This window comes from Rhinoraja longicauda, chromosome 1 (assembly GCF_053455715.1).
Source record: "Rhinoraja longicauda isolate Sanriku21f chromosome 1, sRhiLon1.1, whole genome shotgun sequence".
NCBI lineage: Eukaryota > Metazoa > Chordata > Chondrichthyes > Rajiformes > Arhynchobatidae > Rhinoraja > Rhinoraja longicauda.
The window spans coordinates 142,212,860-142,232,889 of record NC_135953.1 but is presented as its reverse complement, the minus strand read 5'-3'; the positions used below and the strand labels follow the sequence as shown (position 1 = coordinate 142,232,889).

Sequence of the window (20,030 nt, the reverse complement as noted above, 5' to 3'; positions counted from 1 at the left end):
CATACCCCTCGTGATCCCCAGCCTCCAGATCAAACTCCCAGCCTGTGCAACCTCTCCCTTTCACTCAAGTCCAGGTCACGTCCTGGTGAATCTCTTCTGGCATCCTTCCTGTAGCTGGGTGACCAGAACTGCACACTTTACTCCCAGTGTGGTCTCATCAACGACTTGTTCAGCTGCATCACGATGTCCCAACCTTTGTTTCAGTGAGTTTTAACTCACTCCCAGTGTGGTCTCATCAGCGACTTCCCAACGTTTGTTTCAGTGAGTTTTAACCAGTACTCTGACATTCCCTTCATGTCCTTTTTTATAGATTTGGCAAGATTTCATGTTTGCTTGCGCTCTTTATCCAACTGACAAAAGCTTTCTTGATTCAGTCAAGGAAGAAATTACTCATCAGGTAAGTGGAACAAATTCTTTACTGCTCCAATAGAAATATTCTTTAAAAAGGTAATGATTTTAGAGGAATAGAGTCATCCAGCACAGAAACAGGCCATTCGTCCCAACATTGCCCATGCCATTGCCCTTCCCTCATCTACGCTAGTCCCATCTGCCTGCGTTTGCCCTATATCCCTCAAAACCTTTCCTATCCATGTACCTGCCCAAATGTCTTTTAAATGTTTTTTATAGTACCTGCCTCAACTACCTCCTCTGGCAGCTCGTTCCACACACCCTATGTGTGAAAAAGTTTCCCCTCAGGTTCCTATTAAATCTTGCCCTTCTCACCTTAACCAGGTCCACCCTGATTCCCCTACTCTGGGTAAGACTGCATTCACTTTATCTATCCTGATGATTTTGTGCACCTCCATAAGATCACCCCTTAGCCTCCTGTGCTTCATGGAATGAAGTCCTAGCCCAACCACTCCCTTGAGTCCTGGCAAAATCATCCTAAATCTGTTGCAATGGAGCTGTTTAACAGTAAACCTGAAAGGTGCATTTTAGTTTAGTTTAGAGATACAGCGCTGAATGGTTGGGCTGTGGGGCCTGTTTCCATGCAGTGTGGCTGTATGCTTTAGTTTAGTTTAGTTTAGTTTAGTTTAGTTTAGAGATACAGCGCGGAAACAGGCTCTTTCGGCCCACCGGGTCCGCACCGACCAGCATTCCCTGCACATTAACACTATCCTACACCCACTAGGGACATTGTTTACATTTACCAAGCCAATTAACCTACAAACCTGCACGTCTTTGGAGTGTGGGAGGAAACCGAAGATCTCGGAGAAAACCCACACAGGTCACGGGGAGAACGTACAAACTCCGTACAGACAGCACCCGTAGTCGGGATGGAACCCGGGTCTCCGGCGCTGCATTCGCTGTAAGGCAGCAACTCTACCGCTGCGCCACCGTGACCGCCTGATGACTTTATGAGTGTACTTCCAAGCAGATCATTTTGTACAGAGGGTTGCAACTTACAGTGGCGCAGTAGTAGAGATGCTGCCTCACAGTGCCAGAGACACAGGTTCGATTCTGACTACGGGTGCTATCTAGTGTGTGAAGCTTTTCACTGTACCTCGGTACACGAGACAATAATAATAATAAATTAAGTCATGGAGAGTCATGGAATTAAAGTGTCAATTAAACTTTTCATTTGTAAAGTTTTCACAGACCTGCTATGTTAACTCAGATAATTCCTCATCATGGATGCTGCCTGACCTACTGAGTATTTCCAACATTCTGTTTTAGTTTAGAGATACAGTGCGGAAACAGGCCCTTCGGCCCACCGGGTCCGCACCGACCAGCGATCCCCGCACATTAACACTATCCCACACCTGCTAGGGACAATTTTTTTACATTTGCCCAGCCAATTAACCTACAAACCTGTATGTCTTTGGAGTGTGGGAGGAAACCGAAGATCTCGGAGAAAACCCACGTAGGTCACGGGGAGAACGTACAAACTCCGTACAGACAGCACCCGTAGTCGGGATGGAACCCGGGTCTCCGGCGCTGCATTCGCTGTAAGGCAGCAACTCCACCGCTGCGCCATCGTGACCGCAGGTTTTCAGTTTCTGCGGTTTTTCCATTTGCAATTAAGAGTTATTTTTCAATATTAGGTGCGTCGATTGAAGTCCCATCCATCCATCATCATCTGGAGTGGAAACAATGAAAACGAGGCAGCGCTGGCTACAAACTGGTTCCACATTTCCCCGTCAAACATGAGCCTGTACTTGGATGACTATGTACAACTCTACATCAATACCATTAGACAAACTGTACTGAAGGTAGGAAATACTTTTAGACACTGGACATTGCCTGCCAGGATCTGAGCCGTGCACAAGGAAACATGTTTTAGGGGGGGGAAGTTTCTATAGGTTTGCCTGGTATGGAAAATAAAGACAAAGTTAATCAACATTCAGATTATTATTATCGTGGTACCGAGGATGGTATCCAAACAGATCAGATAATACTGTACATACACCGATGAGCCAAAACATTATGACCACTGACAGGTGAAGTGAATAATATTGATTATCTCGTTACAATGGCACCTGTCAAGGGGTGGGATATATTAGGCAGCAAGTGAAGTCAGTTCTTGAAGTTGATGTGTTGGATGCAGGAGAAATGGGCAGGAGTAAAGACCTGAGCGACTTTGACAAGGGCCAAATTGTTGTGGCCAGACGACTGGGTCAGAGCATCTGTGAAACAGCAAGGCTTGTGGGGTGCTCCCGGTCAACAGTGGTGAGTACCTACCGACAGAGGTCCGAGGAGGGACAAACCACAAACCGGCGACAGACAGGGTGTTGGGTGCCCAAGGCTCATCGATGCGCGAGGGCAACGAAGGCTATCCCGTCTGGTCCGAACCGACAGAAGGTCGACTGTGGCACAAGTCACAGAAAATGTTAATGGTGGTCACGGGAGGAATGTGTCACAATACACAGTGCATCGCACCCTGCTGCGTATGGGGCTGCACACGGAGGACCAACAAGCATATTAGGCAGGTGGGCATAATGTTTTGGCTCAACAATGTAAGTACATCAAGTCGAACAAGTACATCAGGTAGAGCAAAGTCCCTGCTGGCCGTGACTATGATTTCATGAAATACTTTTTAAACACTGTCACTTGTTTCTCTCCTTTAAGAACAGACCATGGAATGAAGCCAAAGATTCAGAGACACCCGTCAAATTTATCTTTAAAATGGTCAAATGAACACTAGTCTAGTCTAGTCTAGTTTAGTTGAGAGAGACAGCTTGGAAACAGGCCCTTCGGCCCACCGAGTCCACGCCGACCGTCCATCACCCGTTCACACTAGTTCTACGTTATCCCACTTTCTCATCCACACACTACACACTAGGGGCAATTTACAGAGGGCCACTTAACCTACAAACTCACACGTCTTTGGGCTGTGGGAGGAAATCAGAGCGCCCCGAGGAAACCCACACCATCACAGAGAGAAGGTGTAAACCCCACACAGACAGCATGCGAGGTTTGGTTTAGGTTAGTTTATAGATACAGCACAGTAACAGGTCCTACAGCCCACCAGGTTTATCCCCTTCCACCAATCACCCGCTCACACTGGTTCTACGTTATCCCACTTTCCCACCCACTCCCGACACACTCAAGGGGCAATTTACAGAGGGACAATTAACCTACAGACCCCCAAGTCTTTGGAATCAGGATCAAGCCTGGATCTGTGGCGCTGTGAGACTGCAGCTCTACCAGCTGTGCCATCCTTGTGTGATAATGAGTATGGATAGTGTGGACTGCCGTTTGATAGATGGCAAACGTATTAAAATGGAGCAGGTGCTGGGAGTTGGGATCAAAGCCACAGTGTTCTTCAGGAAAGCAGAATCACCAATCCCGTTACCCAACTGAAGGCACTGAATGACAGCAGATGCCATGACACTCGTGGTGTTGCAGAGTCTCTGATACCATCCAACTGCATCAGTGCAGACAGCTTACTGACAGAGACAGCTTGATTTCAACCATGTATATACACACCGATCAGCCAAAACATTATGACCACTGACAGGTGAAGTGAATAACATTGATTATCTTGTTACAATGGCACCTGTCAAGGGGTGGGATATATTAGGCAGCAAGTGAACAGTCAGTTCTTGAAGTTGATGCTTGGGGTGCAGGAGAAATGGGCAGGAGTAAAGACCTGAGCGACTTTGACAAGGGCCAAATTGTTATGGCCAGACGACTGGGTCAGAGCATCTGTGAAACGGCAAGGCTTGTGGGGTGCTCTCGGTCAGCAGTGGTGAGTACCTACCGACCGACTGGTCCGAGGAGGGACAAACCACAAACCGGCGACAGACAGGGTGTTGGGCGCCCAAGGCTCATCGATGCGCGAGGGCAACGAAGGCTATCCCGTCTGGTCCGAACTGACAGAAGGTCGACTGTGGCACAAGTCACAGAGAATGTTAATGGTGGTCACGGGAGGAATGTGTCACAATACACAGTGCATCGCACCCTGCTGCGTATGGGGCTGCACACGGAGGACCAACAACATATTAGGCAGGTGGGCATAATGTTTTGGCTCATCAGGTCATAATGTTTAGGCTGATGGGTGTATATACCTCCTGTTGTTTTCCATTCCTGACAATTAGGAAATGTTCCAAAAATAGACAGCGTTTGCTCCAGTCACAAACCTAACAAAATAACTACGATGTGACATCGTTTGGAGCTTCGTGCTGTTGGTCAGGTGACTGCATGGATTTATAAATAGATTTCTAGGAAGAAATCAATCAGGAACTAAATGCCAATGTACCTGCTACTCTTCTGAGAACGAAACAGTGTGAGGTATTTGCAAACTACTTCCGTAAAGCCTATTATCAGCAAAATCTCAGTCCCACAGCCGACTTAAGCCTGTGTGTTACTGGCTACCCTCAGAGTCAGTGTGTAAGCTTTTATTGAAGGCAGACACAAAATGCTGGAGTAACTCAGCGGGACAGGCAGCATCTCGGGAGAGAAGGAATGGGTGACGTTTCGGGTCGAGACCCTTCTTCATTCTTACATAAGAATCATAAGTATCTTGATAAGATCACCCTCATCCTCCTGCTCTCCAAGGAATAGAGTCCCAGCTTGTTCAACCTCTCTGTGTAGCTCAGACCCTCGAGCCCTGGCAACATCCTCGTAAATCCTCACTGCATCCTTTCCAGCTTAATGACATAGCAGAGTGAAGAAAACTGGACACAATGCTCCAAATGTGGCCTCCCCAAAGTAATGGGCAACGCCTCACCTTCTATACTCAATATGTGTAGGAAGGAACTGCAGATGCTGGTTTACACCGAAGATAGACACTAAATGCTAGAGTTATTCAGCGGGACAGGCAGCATCTCTGGAGAGAAGGAATGGGTGACGTTTCAAGACGAGACCCTTCCCCTTGATGCCTTGGACCCTTAAACGTCACCCATTCCTTCTCTCCAGAGATGCTGCCTGACCCGCTGAGTTACTCCAGCACTCTGTGTCTATATCTTCTATACTCAATACCCTGATTGATGAAGGCCAATGTACAGGAAGCCATCTTGCCAACCCGTATCTACCCCACTTTCAGATAGCGTGGTAAAGAAGGCCATTTAAATCAGTTTGTTGATTGATGTCCATTTGTCAGTGGGTCTGTCCTTGATCTGAGGCAGGGCCTGGTTAACAGGGAGCATTTGGAGCAGTGGAGTGTCATTGTGTGATTGGGCAATGATGTGAGGAGCAGGCCTGAGCTAGCAGATACACACACGGATGTCGTCTATACTTTGCCCGCAACATCGCTTAACCTTCTCACAGAACCTTGCAGAGAAGCACCATGCTCTCTCGACGCCTTGTGTAGAAGCAAGACTGCCAAGGTCCTACAAACATCTGCAGGAGATGTAAACAAATGCATGAAAAACAAGCATCTGTTTATACACTGATGAGCCAAAACATTATGACCACCTGCCTAATATGCTGTTGGTCCTCCGTGTGCAGCCAAAACAGCGCCGACCCACCGAGGCGTGGACTCTACAAGACCCCTGAAGGTGTCCTGTGGTATCTGGCACCAAAACATTAGCAGCAGATCCTTTAGCAGCACGCCACAAGCCTTGCCGTTTCAGAGATGCTCTGACCTAGTCATCTGGCCAGAACAATTTGGCCCTTGTCAAAGTCGCTCAGGTCTTTACTCCTGCCCATTTCTCCTGCGTCTAACACATCAACTTCAAGAACTGACTGTTCACTTGCTGCCTAATATATCCCACCCCTTGACAGGTGCCATTGCAACAAGATAATCAATGTTATTCACTTCACCTGTCAGGGGCCACAATGTTTTGGCTGATCGGTGTATCTCTTGCTGCTTTGTGTACAACGAACGGTACAGGCTAGGAACAGGCCCATCGGCCCACAATGTCTGTGCCAAGCGTCATGCCAATGCCATCTCTTATCTGTCTGCACGTAATCCATATCCCTCCGTTCCCTGCATCTCCATGTTTCTTAAATGCCACTGTCTTACCTGCCTCAAACTCCACCCCCGGTAGTGCATTCTAGGCCCACACCACCCTCTGTTAAAAAGAAAACGACCCACACATTTCCTTCAAACTTTGTACCTCTCACAAAAAAACTATTCCTTCTTATATATCCATGATATATCCATCCTGGTAAATAGGTTCTGACGATCTGCCCAATCTATGCTTCTCTTAATTTTACATACTTCTATCAGGTCTCCTCACAACCTCCAACATAGAAACATAGAAAATAGGTGCAGGAGGAGGCCATTTGGCCCTTCGAGCCAGCACCACCATTCATTGTGATCATGGCTGATCATCCACAATCAGTAACCCGTGCCTGCCTTCTCCCCATATCCCTTGATTCCACTAGCCCCTAGAGCTCTATCTAACTCTTTTAAATTTATCCAGTGAATTGGCCTCCACTGCCTTCTGTGGTAGAGAATTCCACAAATTCACAACTCTCTGGGAGAAAAAGTTTCTTCTCACCTCAGTTTTAAATGGCCTCCCCTTTATTCTAAAGGGCCTGTCCCAATTAGGTGATTTTAAGGCGACTGCCGGTGACTAGGCCGTCGCCGAGCGTTCGCCGGGGTGTTGCGGGCATGATCGTGAGGAGTCTTCCAAAGATCGTAGTGGATCTCAGCGCGTCGCTGAGAAACCAAACGGTTTGAAATCTCTCGGCGACAGCTGGCTTGTCGCCAGGTATCGTTGCTTATTGCGGGCGCTGTCGCATGCTGGCCCCAGGGTTGATAGGTTCTCTTAAGATACATTTAGAAGCACATAATACTAAAATAAGTAAAGTCATTTCAAAATACCATAAAATGCTTGTGTTTAACCAATTTATTTACCGTCAGGACATTTGACAGGTAGATTGGAGGCGACAGTTTGACGGTCAGGTAAGCGAGGGAATTTTCGCGATGTTTTTGGCCATCAGCTATTACATTTAAAGTGGGCTCCCAACCCAGATATTCAACCCAAAAACTAGATATGCATCTCCCGTACATTTTCAAAGAACTCCCACACACCTTTCACAAAAATCCACTGAACCACTTTAAAAATATATATTTTTAATACAGCTATTAGTAAACTAGAAGTAAATCCAGTTTATTCCTTGTTACAGTGAAGCTTGGTTTTTAAGTAACCCATACCAGGTGTTATAGTTCAAAACTCTCAAGTACTTACCGACTTGTCAGTGATTTCAGCGAAAATTAGGACGCCGGAGAAGCATTGACAGCGTGGGAATTTTGCGATGTTTCCGAAGACGCTGTAATCTCGACCTGACTCGGCATTGCATTGGAAATTGTCGTCGGGTAAAAGAAAAGTTCGGCGATCTGCTACGACTTTGACAGTCGCCGGCAGTCACCAAAAACATCACCTAAGTGGGACAGGCCCTTTAGACTAGAGCGTTCTAGGAAAAACAATCCAAGTCTTTCCAACCTCTCCCTGTAGCTGAAACCCTCTCATCCAAGAAGCATTCTGGCAATTCTCCTCTGCACCCTCTCCAAAGCCTCCACATCCTTCCAGAACTGCACGCAATGCTCCAAATGTGGCCCAACCAAAATCCTAATGCATCATGACTTCCTGATTCTTACACTCAATGCCCCGACTGATGAAGGCAAGTGTACCCTCCGCCTGCTTTACACCTTTTAACGTGCTTATTTTTCCCATTGAATTGCCACAGGCTCGACAAGGTGGGCAACCTCCAGGAGCACAAGACAACCATGCCACCTTGTCCCGCAATCATGTGTGTCAGCCACTCTGTACAACATATAGCAGCACAGGAACAGGCCCTTTCGGCCCACAATGTCTGTGCTGAACTAGAGAGAATTTGGGACAAAAGCTCATTGAGCTGAAGCACCAACTTTACTTAGTTTAGTTTAGAGATACAACGTGGAAACAGGCCCTTCGGCCCACCGGGTCCGCACCGACCAGCGATCCCCGCACATTAACACTATCCTACACCCACTAGGGACAATGTTTACATTTACCAAGCCAATTAACCTACAAACCTGCACGTCTTTGGAGTGTGGGAGGAAACCGAAGATCTCGGGAAAACCCACGCAGGTCACGGGGAGAACGTACAAACTCCGCACAGACAGCACCTATAGTGGGGATGGAACCCGGGTCTCCGGCGCTGCATTCGCTGTAAGGCGGCAACTCTACCGCTGCGCCCTAAACTGTTACTTCTGTGTACACTGATGGCACCCAGCCTTGGCATCACCAGCATGTCCTCTTTGCCTTTCAGCATTTTGCTGATCAGTGCAGTCTTGCTGAGAGCATTTGTTTGATTAACGTTTGCTTCCTGTCCACAGGAGGACAGAAACCGTCCGTACATCACCTCGAGCCCCACTAATGGGAAGGAGTCCGACCAGGAGCATTGGGTTGCCAGGAACCCCTACGATGTCCATTATGGTGACGTTCACTATTACAGCTACAACACCGACTGCTGGAACTGGGCAAACTTCCCTCGGCCCAGATTTGCATCAGAGTACGGCTTCCAGTCTTGGCCCTCCTTCTCTACGCTGGAGAAGGTTTGTACTATCGCCTGTGCCTGTAGTGAAAGTAGTTGCACCAAATGTTCCCATCATCCGTGATCTGCGCGCTGTGGACCGCTTGATTGTAATCATGTACAGTCTTTTTCTTTCACTGGTAGCAAGGCAAACAAAAGCTTTTCACTGCACCTCAATACAGGTGACAATACTAAACCAAACTAAACTAAACGAATAAATACATCACCTAAGCTCATGGTGCTTGCTCCAGTTGACCAAGCAAGTCATCTCACTAAATGAATTTGCAGCGTGTTACAGATACAAGGCAAGGCAAGGCAAGTTTATTTATGTAGCACATTTCAGCAGTAAGTCAATTCAAAGTGCTTTAGATAAAACATTAAAGAGCCATTAGAAGCAATTAAAAACAGCCATTAAAGAAAATATAAAATATAAACAAGCTAAAATAGAATAAGACAAGTATAAAATACAAGAATAAAAGTTACCACAAAATGCTGGAGTAACTCAGCGGGTCAGGCAGCATCTCTGAAGAGAAGGAATGGGTGACGTTTTGGGTCGAGACCCTTCTTCAGTCTGAAGAAGGGTTTCGACCCGAAACGTCGAGTCTGAAGAAGGGTCTTTACCCGAAACGTCACCCATCACTTCTCTCCAGGCATGCTGCCTGACCCGCTGAGTTACTCCAGCATTTTGTGATACCCTCGATTTGTACCAGCATCTGCAGTTATTTTCCTACAGAATAAAAGTTACAGTGTAAGAAATGAATAATTATTTGATTTAATAAAAGACAGCGTCAAACAGAAAAGTCTTCAGCCTCGATTTAAAAGAACTGAGAGTTGCAACTCCCTGCAGTTTTCTGGGAGTTTGTTCCATCTATGCGGTGCATAAAAACTCAACGCTGCTTCTCCATGTTTATCATATCATATATATACAGCCGGAAACAGGCCTTTTCGGCCCACCAAGTCCGCGCCGACCAGTGATCCCCGTACATTAACACTATCCTACACCCACTAGGGACAATGTTTACATTTACCCAGCCAATTAACCTACATACCTGTACGTCTTTGGAGTGTGCGAGGAAACAAGTCGGGCAAAGGTGACTACAGATACAGCAATAAATTGCTGCCGGTCATCTTCAAAGATTATTTATTTATTTCTAAAGAAAAGATTTTACTTATTCTAAAGAAAAGGTAACGTTGCCGGGCAGGCAAGTGTTCAATCTGCAATCATCCAGAAAAACAATCCCCATTCCACACTGTGGGGACTTGTTGATTGATTTAAACTGGAAGCAGATGCACACTTTCACCAGATGACCACATGTATGACACTCGCTTTAGTTTAGAGATACAGATACAGCGTGGAAACAGCCCACCGGGTCGGCGCCGACCAGCGATCCCCGCACATTAACACTATCCTACACCCACTAGGAACAATTTTTACATTTACCAAGCCAATTAACCTACAAACCTGCACGTCTTTGGAGTGTGGGAGGAAACCGAAGATCTCGGAGAAAACTCACGCAGGTCACGGGGAGAACGTACAAACTCCGTACAGACAGCACCCGTAGTCGGGATGGAACCCGGGTCTCCGGCGCTGCATTCGCTGTAAGGCAGCAATTCTACCATTGCGCCACCGTGCCGCAAAATGTCACCAAGGATCTCGACCCAAATGCTGCAGCTGTGCTGACTCCTCAAATACCAACAGGAAAATCTGCGGGAAATCTGACCAAACTGAAGAGGCTGTAGGAGCAGATGCAATTACTGACTTTTGGACAGACACATATGTAGGAAGGAACTGCAGATGCTGGTTTACACTGAAGATAGACATAAAATGCTGGAGTAACTCAGCAGGTCAGGCACCATCTCTGGAAAAAAGGAATAGATGACATTTTGGGTCAGGACTCTTCTTCAGACTACTTTTATAAAAGACAGGAGAACCTGAAGAAGGATGTCTAGACCCAAAACTTCAACACCTCCTTTTCTCCAGAGTTGTTGCCTGACCCACTGAGTTACCAGCATTACGAGTCCTTCTATGGACAGGTATCTGCATAGGGAGGGTTTAAAGGGCGATGGGCCAAATGCCAGCATACGGGACTAGCCCAGTGTGGACAAGGTGGGCCAAAGGGCCTGTTTCTGTGCTTACTGTTACTCACTTCTATAACACACTCAACAGGTGAGGCAACATCTGTCGTAAATGAAACAGAGATGACGTTTCAGGTCACAGAATATCCAGACTGTCCTCAATAAATGTCACCATAGATATCATCACCTTTTGGCGGGTTTGATCATTATTGGCATGATGCAAGTGGGCACTCGGGTTCACCTGGGGAACTGTTCTGCTAACCCCTCAATCTCCTCCGCTGCTGACCACAGTGTTACAGCTGCACTTGATCTCAGTCTCAAACACTGCTATACTTACAGCCCCGAGCATTCACACGCACACTAGTTTACACACTTGCACCTGCTTCTGCTAGCAAACAGAGGATGCCAGAGCAAGCTATAGATGTGGAGCCCAATACGACTTTTAAAATATATTTGGACAGATATGGTGAGGAAGGGTTTGGAGAGATATGGGCAAATGCAGGCAAATAGGACCAGCCCACAGCCAATATTGATTACTGTATCTTTATTTATGTGTTACTGTGACACCAGGCTTGCTAAGCTGTTCATTTGTTCAATTAAAGCTGTTTAACTGTTCAATTTAATTGTTCCAGTGCTGGGTCTTATGACAATTACCCTTCCCCTCCCTCTCCCTCTCCCTCCCCCCCCTCCTCCCCATCCCCCTCCCCTCCCTCTCCCCCATCCCCCTCCCTCTATCCCCCTCCCCGCCCTCTCCCTCCCCCTCCCACTCCCTCTCCCCTCCCCCCCCTTCCCCCCTCCCTCCCCTCTCCCCTCCCCTCGTCCCCTCTCCCTCTCCCCCCGTTCCCCCTCCCCCTCTCTCCTCCCACCTCCCCCTCTCACCCTCCCCTCATCCTCCCCCTCCTCTCTTCCCCCTCTCCCCCTCTCTCCTCCCTCCTCCCCTCTCCCTCACTCTCCCCTCCCTCCCCTCATCCCCCCTCCTCTCCCCCCCTCCTCTCCCTCTCCCCTCCTCTCCCTCTCCCCCTCCTCTCCTCCCCTACTCTCCCTCCTCTCCCTCTCCCCTCCCCCATCCACCCCCTCCTCTCCCTCCTCCTCTCCCCTCCCTCTTCCTCCCCCTCTCCCTCCCCCCCCCCCTCTTTTAGCTGCAATGAGGAATGTCATTGTTCCGTTGTGCGTACATAAGACAATTAAACTCTTGACTCTGTAAGGAAGAGTGGTCAGAAGTTTGGGGGAGCGTTGCACCAGAGAGGAAAATCTAATGGTAAATGTGTCCATTTTCTTGTTGACCAGGTTTCTGCTGCTGAGGACTGGAGTTTCAACAGTTCTTTTGCCGACCACCGGCAGCACCAGGTTGCTGGCAACAAGCTATTGTTGAACCAAATCCAGCTCCACTTTCAACTTCCTCAGGCTGAGGATCCATTGGAAAACTTCCAAAGTACAATTTACCTTTCTCAGGTAATAATGTCACCCATTCTTATACCCATTACTGTGGAGGAGCAGCGGAACTCCGACCACTGGTCAGAGCCTCAGAACTAAAAGGGGCGAGGAGGAACGTCTTTAGTCGGAGGACCGTTAATCTGTGGGCTGTGGAGGCCAAGTCAGTGGATATTTATAGGGCAAAGAGAGACATTCTTGATTAGAACGGGTGTCAATGGTTATGAAAATGGGATTAGGAGGCAGAGATCAGCCATGATTGAATGGCGGAGTAGACTATGTCATGGCAACTTCCAGACTTTTCCGATTACTTATTTTCCAATTGCCGTTACTACACAGGGTAGACACAAAATGCTGGAGTAACTCAGCGGGTCAGGCAGCATCTCTGGAGAGAAGGAATGGGTGATGTTTCCGGTCGAGACCTGTCTTCAGACACGATGAGTAGGAGTGATCTTAACTCAACATAACAGATCTTCCAGTTGTTATTTCCAGTTTAATTAGTTGTTTATTGAAGCAGTTGTACAAACAAGGAGATGAACATACCAGGCTGTACTTATTCCACATACAAGTCGTAGCTGGCTGCTCTGTCCCTGGTCTGGTCCCAAGTCTCAGGTCTGTCCAGTCGTTGGTCTATCCAGGTCTGGTCGTTGGCCCTCTCTGTATCTGGCCACTCCCTGACCCTTATGCCCATATATATACACCACCATGTTCATCTAACGACCACCCCCAAGTGTCCAAAATAATACGGCAAGATATATCTAGACAAAATAATATAATATGCCAACAGTAGCTAGTCTAAACATAAATGGCTCCTACAGACTCAATGGGCTGAATGGCCTAATTCTATTATAACTTGTGAACTTGTGAGCTGAGTGTTGGGAAACTCCTCAATGCCAGGATGCTTCTGTTGCAGGTCATTGTTTTCTGAAACTTCATTAAAGACACAAGTTAATGTGAAGACGCAGTGGTGGCTGGCGTGTTAATGCTCAGCAACTCCTCTGGAAACTTGCTCACACAGTCACAATTAGGTGGCTTTGTACGTGGGAGATCCTGTCTTATGAGGTTTTTGAAGAACTAATCAAAAAGGTTGATGGAGGGCAAAGCTGTAGATGTTGTCTTTCTGAACATCAAGCGTTTGTCAAGGTTCGACATGGTCGGCCTGTCTGCATGTTCAATCGTATGGGATCCATGGAGAGTTAGCCGACTGGATATCATGAAAGAAAGCAGAGGGTGATGGTGGAAGGTTTCTTTTTGGACTGGAGGCCTGTGACTAGTGGTGTGCCTCAGGGTTCGGTGTTGTGCCCATTGCTGTTTGCCATCAGTATCAACAATTTGGATGATTAGTATGTTTGCAGATAACACTAAAATGGGTGGTGTCATAGATGGCAAACAGTGGAACAGGCGGAGGATGGCGGCTGACTTTAGTGGAGCGTCACAACGGCTGGGAAGGCGGATGGATGAAGGCTGCAGCAGAAAAGGGTCCCCGGTCGTCTTGGACTCCATGCCACTGGATCCTGACCCAGATCTGTCAAGGACCGTGTGGTGGCTGTCTGTGCACCAGTCTCCCCACGTTAAACAAAGTCACGCACAGGCGTCCGACCCTATGGAGAGGACAGTCACACTCGCTTCCAGTGAGCGCCGATGGTGATGAGATGGCAAAGATGGTTATCAAAAATGGCTGCAGGATCTTGATCAGTTGGGCAGGAGGGCTGAGGAATGGTTGATGGAGTTTGATGCAGATAAGTGAGAGTTGTTGCATTTTGTGAAGTCAAACCATGACAGGAACTACACAGTGAATGGCAGAGCTTGACGGGAGTTTTTGTAGAGCGGACGGATCTAGGAGTGTAGGTACATAGTTTTTTTTAAGTAGCGTCACACGTAGATAGGGTGGCCAAGGAGACTTTTGGTATATTGGTCTTCATCAATCAGGTCATTGAATATAGAAGAAAGAGTCACAAAGCTGGAGTAACTTAGCGGGTCAGGCAGCATCTCTGGAGAAAAGAAATAGGTGACATTTTGGGTCGAGTCCCTTCTTCAGACTGAGAGTTACGGGGGAAAGAGAGAGAGAGAACCAAGAGATATGAAAAGGTACATAGAACAAATGAGCGGAAAATATGCAAAAAGACATCAAAGCCAGTAATGATGATCAAGGGAGCGACTAGGCTTGTATACGCTGGAATTTAGAAGGATGAGAGATGATCTTATTGAAACGTATAAGATTATTAAGGGATTGGACACATTAGAGGAAGGAAACATGTTCCCAATGTTGGGGGAGTCAGAACCACGGGCCACAGTTTAAGAATAAGGGGTAGGCCATTTAGAACGGAGATGAGGAAAAACTTTTTCAGTCAGAGAGTTGTAAATCTGTGGAATTCTCTGCCTCAGAAGGCAGTGGAGGCCAATTCTCTGAATGCATTCAAGAGAGAGCTAGATAGAGCTCTTAAGGATAGCGGAGTCAGGGGGTATGGGGAGAAAGCAGGAACGGGGTACTGATTGAGAATGATCAGCCATGATCACATTGAATGGTGGTGCTGGCTGGAAGGGCCGAATGGCCTCCTCCTGCACCTTTTGTCGACTGTCTATAAGGGAAGGTGGAACCCACAATGGTCCATTGTTGGCTAATACGAGTTATGCAAACAGTGAAACTCAACAGTAGAACTAGTGCGATAAACTCTCATCGGAGAGAGGAGGAAAACCTCTTCAAAGCAGGCGATTTTGCAGGGGAGCAGTCTGGGAAGTGAGAGAATTGAGAGTCTAAGTCTGAAGAAAGGTCTCAATCTGAAGCGTCACCTTCTCTCCAGACATGCTACCTGACCCGCTGAGTTACTCCAGCTTTTTGTGCCTATCTTCGGTGCAAAGCAGCATGGTAATTCGCATATCACTGTACCTTAATTGGTGCGTCCTCTTCGGATTGTTCACCTTGTCGTGGTGAAGAGGCTTGCGTGCCCCCATGATTCCGAGAGCGATGCCGTGGGAAGCACTAGCTTCTGGTAGGGCCACCCATGGCGGTAAGGTCGAAGATGAGGGTCCAGACTAAGAACGATCCAACCTACAAGACCTCAACGGCAGACCAGGCGGACAAAGTTATCTTGAACTCAGCGGCTGTGAAGGCAGATGAAGGCTGCAGCAGATCTATCAGCTTCAATCGGCCTGGTTCCCTTGCCATTGGGAGTAGTTGATTGATCTGTGAAGGACAATAGACAATAGGTGCAGGAGTAGGCCATTCAGCCCTTCGAGCCAGCACCGCCATTCAATGCGATCATGGCTGATCACTCTCAATCAGTACCCCGTTCCTGCCTTCTCCCCATACCACCTCACTCCGCTATCCTTAAGAGCTCTATCCAGCTCTCTCTTGAAAGCATCCAACGAACTGGCCTCCACTGCCTTCTGAGGCAGAGAATTCCACACCTTCACCACTCTCTGACTGAAAAAGTTCTTCCTCATCTCCGTTCTAAATGGCCTACCTCTAAAGGACCGTGTGCTTCTTGGAGGGCAACATCAAGTACACGTTAAACAAACACAGGCACAGGCGTCTTCGTTCTGACATCGGAACATAGACCATCATCCTCGACCTCGAGGGATGGCCACCATGACGAATTGGTACATGTGACAATAAAAGACCTTTGATCTTCAGTTCCTTGCTACACAGTGAGTAGAGAAGTTGGGATGTTTATGTTATAGTTGTACAAGACATTTGGTGAGACCGCATTTGGAGCATTGTGTTCAGTTTTGGTCACCCTGCTATAGAAAGGATGTTGTTAATCTGGAAAGAGTGCAGAGAAGATTTAATGACGATGTTGCCAGGACTTGAGGGGCTGATCTACAGGGAGAGGTTGGGCAGGCTAGGACTTCATTCCTTGGAGCGCAGGAGCATGAGATATGATCTTATAGAGGCGTATAAAATCACGAGGGCATTAATTATAGAGTCTTTTACACAGAGTAGGGGAATCAAGAACTAGAGGGCATAGGTTTAAGGTGAGAAATTTAAAATGAATCTAAGGGCCACTTTTTCACCCAAAGGGTGGTGGGTATATGGAACGAGCTGCCATAGAAGGCGGTTGAGGCAGATAATAAAACAGCATTTAAAACATATTTGGACAGGAATGTTTTCGAGGGCTGTGGACTAAATGTGGGAAGGTGGGACTAATGTAGATGGGCCATGTTGGTCAGAATGGACGTGTTGTGAGCAAGGGCCTGTTTCCGTTCCGTGTGACTCATGCCAGACCCTGCCAGGAGCGCATCAGCGCAGCTTTAGAAATCTGAAGTCGTTTTTCCCAGTGCATGCAATGAGCAAGTCAGAGAGTGAGACACACAGAGTGCTGGAGTAACTCAGTGGGTCAGGCAGCATCTCTGGAGAACATGGACACAGAGTGCTGGAGTAACTCAGTGGGTCAGGCAGCATCTCTGGAGAACATGGACACAGAGTGCTGGAGTAACTCAGTGGGTCAGGCAGCATCTCTGGAGAACATGGACACAGAGTGCTGGAGTAACTCAGTGGGTCAGGCAGCATCTCTGGAGAACATGGACACAGAGTGCTGGAGTAACTCAGCGGGTCAGGCAGCATCTCTGGAGAACATGGACACAGAGTGCTGGAGTAACTCAGCGGGTCAGGCAGCATCTCTGGAGAACATGGACACAGAGTGCTGGAGTAACTCAGCGGGTCAGGCAGTATCTCTGGAGAACATGGATGGCTAGCGTTTCGGGTCAGGACCCTCCTTCAGTCTTGTGAAAGAAAGCTGGAATAGAGGAGGGGCAGGACAAAGCCTGGTGATAGTGGGTGCAAAGATAGACAAAATGTGCTGGAATAACTCAATGGGTCAATAGACAATAGGTGCAGGTGGAGGCCATTCGGCCCTTCGAGCCAGCACCGCCATTCAATGTGATCATGGCTGATCATCCACAATCAGTACCCCGTTCCTGCCTTCTCCCCATACCCCTTGACTCCGCTATCCTTAAGAGCTCTATCCAGCTCTCTCTTGAATGCATTCAGAGAATTGGCCTCCACTGCCTTCTGAGGCAGAGAATTCCACAGATTCACAACTCTCTGACTGAAAAAGTTTTTCCTCATCTCAGTTCTATATGGCCTACCCCTTATTCTTAAACTGTGGTCCCTTGTTCTGGACTCCCCCAACATTGGGAACATGTTTCCTGCCTCTAACACGTCCAACCCCTTAATAATCTCAGACAGCATCTCTGGAGAAAATGGAATAGTTGACGTTTTGAGTCAGGGCTCTTTTTCAGACTGAAAGTAGGGTGGTGAAGAGGTGGAGGGAAGGAAAGACCTGGAGAAGGCAGGGTGGTGCATTGTTGGCTGGGGAAGGTGTGATCTCAAGAGGGATACAATGTCCTGAAGAAGGGTCCCAACCCGAAACGTCACCGATCCTTTTGCTCCAGAGGTGCTGCCTGACCCACTGAGTTATGATAGCCCTCCCATTCCCGCACTGACATTTCTGTCCTGGGCTTCCTTCATTGTCAGAGTGAGGCCCAGCACAAATTGGAGGAACAGCACCTCATATTTCGCTTGGGCAGCTTACACCCCAGCAGTATGAACATTGACTTCTCTAACTTCCCTCTCTATCCCCTCCCCCTTCCCAGTTCTCCCACTAGTCTTCCTGTCTCCGACTACATCCTATCTCTGTCCCACCCACTCCCCTGACATCAGTCTGAGGAAGGGTCTCCACCCGAAACGTCACCCATCCCTTCTCTCCAGAGATGCTGCCTGACCCGCTGAGTTACTCCAGCACTCTGTGTCCATGTTCTCCAGAGATGCTGCCTGACCCGCTGAGTTACTCCAGCACTCTGTGTCCATGTTCTCCAGAGATGTTGCCTGACCTGAGTTACTCCAGCACTCTGTGTCCATGTTCTCCAGAGATGCTGCCTGACCTGAGTTACTCCAGCACTCTGTGTCCATGTTCTCCAGAGATGCTGCCTGACCTGAGTTACTCCAGCATTTTGTGCCTACCTTCGATTTAAACCAGCATCTGCATCTTTTTTGTTTCCTGCACATTTTTCCAGCACTGTTTCTACCTTTTGCAGTTCCTTGATTTTACACATATGCTGAACTGTGGAACTGGTTAAACGACTGGAGTGGAGAAAGGAGGCAAGGGGGGTGGAGGGGAGTGTAGGTAGAAGTTACTTTAGAGAATTCAACATTGCTACCGCTGGCTTGTAAGCTGCCCAAGCGTGATATGTGGTGATGAAATGTTGTTCCTCCAGTCTCTGGCAATGGAGTGCAGACTGCTTGTAAGCAGGAGAGTGGGAGCAGGTGAAGGGTACTGACCACAAACATCACCTTTCCATATTCTCTAGAGATGCTGCCTGACCTGCTGATGTTGAAACAAAGCACTGCAGATGCTGGTTAATATACAAAGTGCTGGAGTTACTCAGCGGCTCAGGCAGCTCATTGAATCTATTTAGACACACAGCGCGGAAACAGGCCCTTCGGCCCACCGGGTCCGCGCCGACCAGCGATCCCCGCACATTAACACTATCCTACACACACTAGGGACAATTTTTACATTTACCAAGCCAATTAACCTACAAACCTGCACGTCTTTGGAGTGTGGGAGGAAACCGAAGATCTGGGAGAAAACCCACGCAAGTCACGGGGAGAACGTACAAACTCTGTACAGACAGCGCCCGTGGTCGGGATGGAACCCGGGTCTCCGGCGCTGCATTCGCTGTAAGGCAGCAACTCTACCGCTGCACCACCGTGCCGCCCGACCTCTCATGGAGCCATACAGTGTGGAAACAAGCCTTTTGGCCCAACTTGCCAATGCCGACCAAGATGCCCCATCTACACTAGTCCCGCCCCGCTGGTTGGCCCATATCCCTTGAAACCTATCCTATCAATGTACCTGTCCAGATATCTTTTAAATGCCGAGTTGCTCCAGCACTCTGTGTCCCATTGCTGTGATGTTGAAACAAAGAACTGCAGATGCTGGTTTAATACAGAAAAGGACACAAAGTGCTGGAGTAATGCAGCGCTCCAGGCGACATCTCGGAATGCTGTTTGAGCCGATGAGTTGCTCATCCCGCACCGTGTGAGTGAGCGTTGATGGGATGTTTGCAGATGCCCACTGTGCTGTCCTTTGCCAACAGGTGATGCAGGCCGAGTGTATAAAAGCACAGACGGAGTTCTACCGCCGGAGCCGCGGCCAGCTGGTTGACGGGCAAGGGATGACCATGGGCGCCTTGTACTGGCAGCTCAACGATATCTGGCAGGCCCCTTCCTGGGCCTCCATCGGTACGCGTCTCACCCTCACCCTCATGCACATTCCCATGGGCCTTTGGAGCCGCTGCTCTCCAACGAAATAATGGCAGGTTTGGAAGAGGATTGATTTGAGTACAGGAGTAAAGAGGTCCTTCTGCAGTTGTACAGGGCCCTGGTGAGACCACATCTGGAGTACTGTGTGCAGTTTTGGTCTCTTAATTTGAGGAAGGACGTCCTTGCTATTGAGGCAGTGCAGCGTAGGTTCACCAGGTTAATCCCCGGGATGGTGGGACTGTCATATGAGGAAAGATTGGAAAGACTGGGCTTGTATTCACTGGAGTCTATTAGAAGGATGAGAGGGGATCTTATAGAAACATAAAATTATAAAAGGACTGGACAT

The 20,030-nt window shown here is 48.1% G+C and overlaps 1 protein-coding gene across 1 annotated transcript in view; it reads left to right on the top strand.

Annotated features, from left to right (window-relative positions):
- Positions 1-20,030, top strand: part of manba (mannosidase, beta A, lysosomal) — a 71,238-nt gene that overhangs the window by 40,207 nt on the left and 11,001 nt on the right. Inside the window, exons 10-14 of the mRNA XM_078407716.1 lie at positions 311-397; positions 2,046-2,213; positions 8,714-8,932; positions 12,274-12,438; positions 19,519-19,663. Of these exons, the coding sequence (XP_078263842.1) occupies positions 311-397; positions 2,046-2,213; positions 8,714-8,932; positions 12,274-12,438; positions 19,519-19,663 (784 nt within the window). The remainder of the gene's footprint in view (positions 1-310; positions 398-2,045; positions 2,214-8,713; positions 8,933-12,273; positions 12,439-19,518; positions 19,664-20,030) is intronic.